We start from the raw sequence: 11190 nt of genomic DNA, 5'->3' as shown, positions 1-11190 counted from the left end.
AGACAGAGAGAAAGAGAAATTAAGAAATGAGAGTGACTCTATAGAACAGAATGAAACAGTATAAATCTAACAGTGTGTGTGTGTGTGTGTGTGTGTGTGTGTGTGTTAAAGCCTCTCTCTGTGCTGTATGGTGACTGATGCAGCACATGAACAGCTCACTGAGGGTTTTTTCTCTTCCTCTTTACACACTCTTCTTGTTAAACACACACTCGCGGTGTTGTTGCTGATGAATATCAGGTGTTTGAGTGATTAGTGTAATTACAGAGCTGAGTGACTTCACCTGCACACACAGGCAGTGATATGCTAATGAGGGTTAGCTCTGTGTTATTATCCTTCAGCTGGAGACTAGAAGGTGGGGTAGGAAATGACAGGTTTCCCCCGGAGTCCCTCTCCTTTCACCTTTATGACCTGGATAACGAGGATATGTGGAATTATCCGGAATATACACACAACACATCAGCATGGGATAAAGCTTCTGTCTGTCTACTGATAGAATCCCACTGTACTGATTTATACATCTTACTGGAAAAAAGGGCTGGTCACACACACACACACAGACACACACACACACTCACACACACACACACTCACACACACACTCTCACACACACACACACACACACAGCATCCTCCCATCAGGATACAGGATAAAGGGCATACAGGGATTATTTTGCTCCCATTTCATGTTTAAAGAGGTGTGTGTGTGTGAGTGTGTGTGTGTGTGAGAGAGAGAGAGAGAGAGAGAGAGAGAGAGAGAGAGAATATGGAAAAAAAACAGAAGAGAAGAAAAGAGCAAGCCAAGAAAAGAGATAAAAATAGGAATAGGAGAGAGAAAAAGAGAGAAATTGACTGATACACACACAAAAGAGGCCACACCTCCTTTACTGAGACTGACAAGACACACACACAGGCCATGCCTCCTTCACTGACACTAATAAACAGACACAGAGGCCACGCCTCCTTCACTGACACTAATAAACAGACACAGAGGCCACGCCTCCTTCACTGACACTAATAAACAGACACAGAGGCCACGCCTCCTTCACTGACACTAATAAACAGACACAGAGGCCACGCCTCCTTCACTGACACTAATAAACAGACACAGAGGCCACGCCTCCTTCACTGACACTAATAAACAGACACAGAGGCCACGCCTCCTTCACTGACACTAATAAAACAGACACAGAGGCCACGCCTCCTTCACTGACACTAATAAAACAGACACAGAGGCCACGCCTCCTTCACTGACACTAATAAAACAGACACAGAGGCCACACCTCCTTCACTGAGACTAGTAAACAGACAGAGGCCACGCCTCCTTCACTAAGACTAATAAACAGACACAGAGGCCACGCCTCCTTCACTGACACTAATAAAGCAGACACAGAGGCCACGCCTCCTTCACTGAGACTAATAAACAGACACAGAGGCCACACCTCCTTCACTGACACTAATAAAACAGACACAGAGGCCACGCCTCCTTCACTGAGACTAATGAAGACACAGAGGCCACGCCTCCTTCACTGACACTAATAAACAGACACAGAGGCCACGCCTCCTTCATTGACACTAATAAAACAGACACGGAGGCCACACCTCCTTCATTGACACTAATAAAACAGACACGGAGGCCACACCTCCTTCACTGAGACTAATAAACAGACACAGAGGCCACGCCTCCTTCACTGACACTAATAAAACAGACACGGAGGCCACACCTCCTTCACTGAGACTAATAAACAGACACAGAGGCCACGCCTCCTTCACTGACACTAATAAACAGACACAGAGGCCACGCCTCCTTCACTGACACTAATAAAACAGACACAGAGGCCACACACCTTTCACTGAGACTAATAAACAGACACAGAGGCCACGCCTCCTTCACTAAGACTAATAAACAGACACAGAGGCCACGCCTCCTTCACTGACACTAATAAAGCAGACACAGAGGCCACGCCTCCTTCACTGACACTAATAAAGCAGACACAGAGGCCACGCCTCCTTCACTGACACTAATAAACAGACACAGAGGCCACGCCTCCTTCACTGACACTATTAAAACAGACATAGAGGCCACGCCTCCTTCACTGAGACTAATGAACAGACACAGAGGCCACGCCTCCTTCATTGTGATTAATAAATTAAAGCACTAAAGTTTAACAGAATTATTTTCAGTAATAATAAAAGAAACCACACATGGACAAATGACATGTGATCTGATTGGTTCTCACCTCCTGATTGGCAGCTGTTAGCTCCTCCTCTAAGGCAGAGACTCTCTCGAGTGACACGCGTAGTCTCTCTCTCACCTAGACAGACGGGGAAATAAAACATAACAGAAATATTGTTTCAGGATTCAGTGTGACAGTTCCCTGCCAGACCACTGGAGGGGGTGCTTGGGGGTGAATTGGCGGTTACCCCGGAGATCCGGGTTCGAGCCCCGTGAGGTGCGGGTGGCTAACGTTACATAATGATATCTAGTCATATGACTGAGATTATTTTTATTATAAGTTCTAATATCTGTGATGCTCTCGACACCATGCTTCACAGCTGATGTGATGTAGTGCTGTTCCTCTGTAGACTGTCAGATACTGTGTTGTGTATTTTGCCTAATTTCACTCAAATGTGTATCATTTTTTGTCCATTAAACATTAAAACCTCATAAATCCCTCACCCCCTCAGTCAGCATAACTCTCGTTCATGATCATCCATCTCCACTTTCTCCTTTTTTTATATTTTCTCTCCTCCTTTCAGTCTTTTCCAGCTATTTTTATCCCAGCTTTTTATATCATATTCACTTCCTCTGTGACGCTCCTTCACTCTCTAAAGCCTCAACACTCACTGAAGCTACGGATCCTCAGGAAGCAGAAGGAGAGGGAGAAGAGAGGAAAGACTGACAACCAGAGAGATTTCTTTAAGAGTCTCATGAAATATTGGGTAATAAATACTACTTTTAGCTATAACTATAAAAACTTAGAGATCAAAACAACAAATAAAAGTCTCTAAATGTCCAAAAACTGTAACTGGTAATTTCCTACCAAAAATATAACCACAAGTAGAATCACACTAGGATTTCCAAAAGTTCTTTTAAAGTTCATTAAAATCCAGAAAAGCACATTATATTCACTTAAAAGTCATACAAGTTAAAAGGATGGAGAGAAAGAAGAAAAAACTGATGAAAGGAGTCTGCTATGTTGTGGAGGAAACTGTGTGATAGACCTGTAAAAATGTGTCTTCACTTTACTTTCCTTCTACCGAGATGAAAACAATGTAGAGAAACATTCAGGGCGGAGCTTCACCTTCTCATCCAGAGCTTTGTGATGCTCGAAGAGGGATTTAAGAGCTTTGAGAACTTCCACCTCGCTGGAGACTCCTGATGGAGACTGAGCCTGTCGCTTCACCACCGTCATCCTGAGGGAGCGCTCATGACGAGACACCAAACACTCCAGATGCTCCAACAGCAGCTGAGGACACACGAACACACACCATCATCATCATCATCATCATCTCTGCCTTTTTTTAAATGCTTATATTACTGAAAATCTTTCTTAAAATAGATAACATATGAAACATTTCAGCATAAAAACTAACCGAACCGAACATTCACATTTCACTCAGTGGTAAGCCAAGCGAAGAGAATTTACGAATTTTACGAATTTTTTGTGAAAGTTATACAGTCTTACGGTGAAAGCTGTTTGAAAGAATCAACCCATGATACCAACGTCGCCTACAGCATGCGTTCAAATGCTAGGTGATTTTTCAGGTGTTTTTTGTTGATAGTTTTGTTCTACTTTTAGCCTAAGCTTGGTGACACAACTTCCTGTGAGGAGCCTTGACATGGAATGCTTGGCTTGGGTCAGTTTTTTTTAAGCAGCCGTACAGTTTACAGATGCTTCGTATCGGTCATAGTGGTCATATTTTTGGGAACTGGAACGGATTATCTGTATTTACATTATTTCTGATGGGAAAATTAATTTCACAATACACATTTTCACCTTAAGAACTCGCCTCAAGAACCGATTAAATTTGTATGCTGAGGTTCGCATTTTTCAGGTATTTTCAAGTATTCTAGAAAAACTCTCTGAAACGTGTTTGTTCTTTCACTGCTCTCTATTCTGGGTCACCACAGTGGATCTGGTCCACATACAACCCTCCTATTTTACCCAGGCTTGGGTCCGGCACTGAGAATGAACCCCTCAGTGGTTGGGTGGGTTCCCTGCCAGTGAATGGGCCACAGGCTACTGTGGTGAGAGCGCAGGATCCAGTCGCTGGAGCACCAGGGGACTACCAAAAGTCTCTAAAAACACTTTTTAAATTTTTTTTATAAATAACCTAAAGTCATTCCCCAAAAAAGCTTTACTCAGTAATTCATAAAGGTATCTGTTAAAGTCTTAAAATAACCTCAAAGAATTTTAGAAAATGCTAAACGTCTTTAAAGAAACCGATAAATACGATCAAGATTATCTAAAAGTATTTCTGTGAATGCCCAAAATTTTCTCTCCAAATAATTCTCTAAAATCCTTAAATGGACCCATTATCTACATATATTTTTAAAAAGATGTCCAAACCTAAGTAAAAAAAAAAGTCCTAACACATACTCTGTAAAGTGCTTTAAGTCACTTAGAGTTATTGTTGAAAATGCAGAAGTTCAGCACCATGGACAGCATCCAGGACTGAAACAAAATGGTGTCTTTGTGTTGCGCGCTAATTACTGCAACCCCAAACACTTCCTCATGCTAACTGCAGTGTCACTCCAGATAAAGTAACTTAAAGTCTATAAACATCTACATTCCCCAAAATATACTCACTGAACTACCTGAGGGGTTTAGTCCTAAAATGCCTCGATAGCTTGTGTTTACTTCCTAAATCTCTGAAAAACAATCTCACTGAAAATTCCTCAGAGCTCCTAAACTTACTAAAACACCTCCAGTCCTGTTTGCTGCAATGCCTGAAAATCTTAAATTCCTAATATTTCAGCACATGTTCCTGAGTACCGAGGTCCGTGCAGTGAGCTGTGGGTGTGAGGACTGACTCAGAGGTCAGGATCACGTCAGCTTCCTGATTAAAGCGAGACAGAGGAAATCTACGAGGCGGTGTTTTATACTGAAGTGTTTCTATGAAGCTCACTCTGGAAGGAATAACATAGAGCGTAACATCATTAGGCAAAATCAAATCTGTTATTAAGCCCTAAAACTTCAAACAAACAATCCAAACTGGACCAAGAGAAACGCTGCTGTAGAACCCTACAACAAAGTCCTTCCCCTTCAGTAAGAGCTTCAAACAGAATCTGTTTTGGACACCAAGAACCTTTAATTATCCAAAAAAACTGTGAAAGAACCCTGTTTTCTAAAAGTCTTTTAACATATTAATTTTAATATATTAGCTAAGAATTCATAATAATAATAATAATAGATAGATAGATAGATAGATAGATAGATAGATAGATAGATAGATAGATAGATAGATAGATAGATAGATAGATAGATAAAACTATAGGGGCATTCATATAAAAAAATAAAAATATAAAAATAATAATAAAAGAAATAAAAAACATAGAGGTAGAAAAAAGTTTTTTTTAAATACATATTTTAGAAAATATAATATAATATATAATAAATATAATATAATGTTTTTATTTAAGAAAAATATAGACTTAAGTAAAAGAATCTTAAACATTTTTAAGAAAAATATTATATTATATAATATATTGTATTGCATAATAATATATTACAATAATCCAAATCTAAACTAAATAATATTTTTTCTAATTTTATAGAATTAGCCAATTCCACATTCTGCACTAACCTTCACTTTATTACAGGCTTATTATACACAAAATTTTAAATTTCATTTTCGCTATTTTTTTTTTCTCTCTCTTTATTATTCAATTGCTTCTAATGCATTCTTACTTGTTTATGATGCTAACTACAGAATGTGTACAGAACTTCTCCAGGTCTAAAACTTCATCTACACAGAATGGTGATATTTAAGATAAGGTACAATATATAAGGCTGAATGCTGAAGTCATGCTTCTGGGCTTCGTGGAGGAGAACAGGAGGAGCGAAACAATGTTCAACCACAAAGAAACTAAACACCATGTTCTGGATTGTCCATAGCTGAGTGCTCAACCCACAATCACCTCTCTGTCTGTTCTTCATCTTCATCTTCCTCAGTCGTCAGCACAACCCAGTCTCAGGAGATCAGACGAGTCAGAGCAGCTAACATCATCATAACACATGACTAAGTGAAGGCTAACAAGAAGAAAGAGTTTATGAGGTGCAGATCTCCGTGCCAGGAGGATATGATGATACGTGACTCATTAAATATCTCGCAGCTGTCTGTCTGGCACTGTCACAACCTGGGGAAGTGAAAAGAGCAAAGGAGGAAGTGCTTCGTTGGTCTTTCGTTAAACTGAGACTGAATTTATGCTGAGAAAAGTATATGATTCAGTGCTGAAGCTAATTAGGCGTATTAGCCATATTTTTCACCTATTCTGCCTTATTGTCATGTTGTCTACAAAGCACAAGTTTAAGACTGTCAAGCACACACAGTTAAAATACTGAGCAAGCACATTTCCACAATATGTGATGTCACAGTGTTACTAATTCGGTGTCATAAAGAGGAAACAATACATAGGATAAATAGCTAGCAGTGCTCATGTATGCTTTAAACAATGTATACACAAGAAATCGCCACTATGTGACTATGTACATTATAACGGCTTCAAACTAACACTAGTAATGCTAGCTACCACTGAGTACTAGCTTCATGGCAGGGCCTCGGGTGTCATTAAACCTGAAATAGTGCTTAAAAAATTACAAAATCGCTTGTATTCTGCCTCTCTTGTAATCTATTTGGGATAAAGGTATGTTCTAAATAAATATAGGCAAGTAAATGTAATTGTAAGTGCAGGTTTCAAGTGTGCTTTGTTTTCAGTCAGATGTGCAGCTTGACCTGTTCTCCCCTGAGAAAAATCTATCCTGGATCCACATCTATACTCACCCCAGCCTATAGTCACCCTGTTTACAGTCTATACCCAACTCGTCTAGACTCAACCCATCTACAGTCAACCCCCTTCGACAGTCACCTCTGAATACAGTCACCCCTGAATATACTCACCCCCATCTACAGTCAACCCCGTCTACAGTCACCAGCTCTCTACAGCTGTCTAGACTCACCCTGTCCATAGTTACCCCCAGCGATACTCACCCGCAAATAACAGTCAACCCCTGTCTATACTCATACCCATCTACAGTCACCCCCCCGTCTAGAGTTAACCCCATCTATATTCACCCTGTCCATAGTCACCCTGTCTATACTCACCCCTCTGTCTACATTCACCTCCTGATTACAGTCAACTCCTGTCTATACTCACTCCCATCTATACTCTACCCTCCCTCTGTTACACTCACCCCCTGTCTATACTTACCCTGTCTATAGTCAACCCCCTCTATAGTCTATAGTCTCTATAGTCAACCCCCACCTACCAACACTCCCCACTTCCCATTTACAGTCACCCCTCTGTACAGTTACCCCTCTCTTTGGTGCCCCATTCTACATTCACATCATGTACCAGAACTCCTGTCTATAGCTATGGTATGGTAGCCTAATAGCTCCAGCATAATGTCTTAGCTAAAAGAAATTAGATTTGAGGTAAATGACAAGTTGCTTTAACAAATAAGAAATAAAAATGTGGTTAAATTTACAACTGGTTTGTAAATCAACAAGCACATGAACTGATGCTGAGTGTCGACCCTGCATTAGTTCTAACCATACATGTGCTCCATGCTAATGTTAACAAAACTGTTTGTGGTTAATTAAAAAACACTGCACCTACTAGCGATGAGTGTTAGCATAATCAGTGTAAATATGCCTTATGATATGTTTTTCTCATTACAGGAATGCTGCCTCATTTCCTCGTGATTAAACACTCAGCTCATTAAAGCAACACTTTATTCTCTCCTCCGTCTCGTCTTATTATCGCTCCGTCTCCACCTTATAGCTCTGGGATCATGTGGCATTTTTAGATATGTAACTTTCTGTCCTGGATTTTATCGGTCAGAACTTAGCTGTAGTGAGAACTGGTGTATAATTGAATTGTGGCAGGAATGTTAGTGCGCCTGACTCACCTGGGCCCTGAGGGGAAGCATACAGGCCTGGAGGTGAAAATGAGGTGAGAATAAAATCTCTCACACTGTTTCTCTGCTGAGACTGAGGTGAGTTCAGGCATCTCGGAGACAGCATGGGCTATTTGTCATTATGTAACATACCTTTTAGAATCTGACGACACTTTATATCTAAGTGTCATGTTTCAGCCTTGGACCAAACTTAGCAATGATACAACTTTAGTTATATTCTACACATTAATCATGTTGTTTCACTTTTCCTGCACAAAACACATTCGTAAAAATCAGACCAAAGGTCCTACCACACTTCCTGATACCTTGCAAAATCAGACCAAAATATCTTTAGAACTAATCAGAACAAATTTACACACAAATGCCTCTGTAACAAATGATAACGTTCCCTTTAGTGATGATTTAACTGTAACCAACCAGTCTGCAGTTCCTGTCCCCAAAGCCCCCAAATGGAAACTTTTATGGAAAGTTTAACCCTCTAGCCAAAGTCATAAAGAGCTGCAATATATTGCCCAAAGTATGTGGACACTTGGCCAACACTCATATGTGGATCTTCTCTAGATTCCTCCAGCAGAATTCTACAGAATGCCTCTGTATTCTGTAGCATTACAAAGTCCCTTCACTGGAACTAAGATTCCCAAACCCTGCTCCAGCATGAAAAAAACAGTTCCATGAAGGAGGTTAAGGTTGGAGTGGAAGAACTTGAGTGTCCTGCACAGAGCCCTGACTCTGATACCAACCCCACTGAACAGCTATGAATGAACTGGAACTGGAGTCTCCTCAACATCCCAGCATCAGAGTCTGGTGTGAGTAATGTCCTTGTAGCTGAAGGATCACAAATCTCCACAGACACAATCCAACATCTAGTGGAAAACCTTCCCAGAAGGGTGGCGCTTATTATAACAATGAAAGAGGACAGAGAAATTTACTATCAACAGCTCATTAACTAGGAGGCTCTTCTTGTAGAGTTAGTAACAATTTCATGGTCAGATGTCCACATTCTTTTGGCCATATAGTGTCATATAGTATACCCTAACGCTAGGCAGCCAGTCAGGTGACCTTGTTTTTGCAACCTACAAAACAATGAAGAAATTCATCGACTCACCCTGGTGTTGTTCCTCTCGGCCTTGAGCTCTGAGATCTCCTCCTCTTTCTCCAGCAGCTGTTCTCGACACGCGTTCAGCTCTTTCGTCAGGGCCGCAAACTCCTACCAAACATAAAAACCACCAGTTTAGCATCATTTTTTGGAAGATGGTACAATAAAAGCGTCTTACTTCTGTTCAGAATCAGATATAATTTCACTGGATTCACACACACACACACACAAACACAAACACACACACACACACACACAAACACAAACACACACAAACACAAACACAAACACAAACACACACACACACAGTTGATTAGATGCAGATGTAAATGTCACAGAACCGGAGGCCAATTAGAGCAGCAGGTCTCGATGACCCTGCATTTTCCCATAAACCCAGGGGTGTGATCATGTAGCACAGCACATTAGCCATACTGCACATTTCATCCCCTCCTCCTCCCACACACATTCTAACACATTTTAATTAGCTTCACACACATAATCTTTACACTCCGCCTTTGCCATTGCTGTAGTATTCATTAAGGTAGGTGTTAGCATGTTAGCAAAAACAGATCAGAATACGGCATGTAGTGGAAAAAATTGGAGCTGGGAAACGTGATTGATACTGTGATAAAGAACAAAACAGATGTCTGATCGATCACAGTAATCACTTATCGATGTCTGTTTTATATAAGTGGACCTTCATACAGTACCTGTATATCCCTGCACCATGTTAGTAGGACTCCTGACAGCAATCACTGTATGCATGTGTTTTTGAATAAATATGAAACCCACATAAAAAGCATTCAGATACCCCAGAGTCATTATTATGATGCATAAGTGCATGAGTCTGCAGCTTGTGGGAGTGATGTTCAGAGAAGGAGGAGATGAAACAGACACCTTCCTGTCTGACATTTACATCAGTCAAAAGATCATTTCTAATTTCTATATCTTAAATTACGGAATAATTAAAGTTTCTACATTATAATGTAACATGTGGTGAGCCAGCCAGGAGTGACAAAAGACAAGTCTCAACATCCCAAAAGGATTTAAGAAAATCCAATCAGATCCAAACCAATTTTAGATCCAAACTAACCCAGGCTCCTACTTAGTGACAAAAGATTGAATACCAGTACACTGACCTATTAGTTCCACAAGATCTCTTGGTTGCTGTTGCAGAAAGGACATTAACAACAGTTACATTATTTACTGTCCAGTGTCACCCAAATGAGGATGAGGTTTCCTTCTGAGCCTGGTACCTCTCAAGGTTTCTTCCTCATATCATCTCAGGGAGTGTTTCCTCACCACCGTCACCTCAGGCTTCTCATTAGGGATACATTTTTCTATGTTTCTATACCTCTGTAAAGCTGCTTTGCGACAATGTCCGTTGCTAGAAGCACTATACAAATAACTAGAATTTAACTGAATTGAAAACCATGTGAGAAGATTACACACACGGTCTTAATTGAGTTCAGCATTAATAATAGCATAAAAATGCAATAGAATTTCATCTGCACATTGACAGGAGTAAAGAAGACAAACACTGATATCACCTTTCTACCTCAACATTTACAGACATTTTATGGTTAATGTAGGATGAACATTTGTAGATAATAATATAAGTGGCAAGCCAGCCAGAAGTCGCTCAATTAGCTGAATGTTAATTGACGACACGTTTTTGTTTTTTTACATTACAGACATTGTCTTTATTGATGATACATTTGAAGACCAGAACAAAATGTTACCACTAAAATGTTTGCTTAGAGTTAGCAAAGCATTGTTAGATGAAGATATGATAATAAAACTAACGGAAAGCACAGCATCCCCTGAGAGGATGAGGGCGATGAGGAAGCAGTTGAGTTTATCACAATAAGACAGTTATTGATTTTATCCCACCTACACTGCGGAGTAAGATTAATGATGGCTCAGTAATTGAACCAGGATCTGAGAATCCTT

At 40.3% G+C, this 11190-nt stretch overlaps 1 protein-coding gene across 5 annotated transcripts in view; it reads right to left on the bottom strand.

Annotated features, from left to right (window-relative positions):
* The window catches only part of ppfia2 (PTPRF interacting protein alpha 2), a 143603-nt gene that overhangs the window by 49002 nt on the left and 83411 nt on the right, over positions 1-11190 (bottom strand). For all 5 annotated transcript variants that reach the window (XM_058416691.1, XM_058416690.1, XM_058416692.1 and 2 more), the window contains 3 exons: positions 9247-9348; positions 3303-3467; positions 2238-2312 (listed from right to left, as the gene is read on the bottom strand). In XM_058416691.1, the coding sequence (XP_058272674.1) occupies positions 2238-2312; positions 3303-3467; positions 9247-9348 (342 nt within the window). The remainder of the gene's footprint in view (positions 1-2237; positions 2313-3302; positions 3468-9246; positions 9349-11190) is intronic.

Source organism: Hemibagrus wyckioides, linkage group LG19 (genome assembly GCF_019097595.1).
Source record: "Hemibagrus wyckioides isolate EC202008001 linkage group LG19, SWU_Hwy_1.0, whole genome shotgun sequence".
Taxonomy (NCBI): domain Eukaryota; kingdom Metazoa; phylum Chordata; class Actinopteri; order Siluriformes; family Bagridae; genus Hemibagrus; species Hemibagrus wyckioides.
The sequence above is the reverse complement of the archived record's forward strand: the minus strand, read 5'-3'. Positions and strand labels throughout refer to the sequence as shown.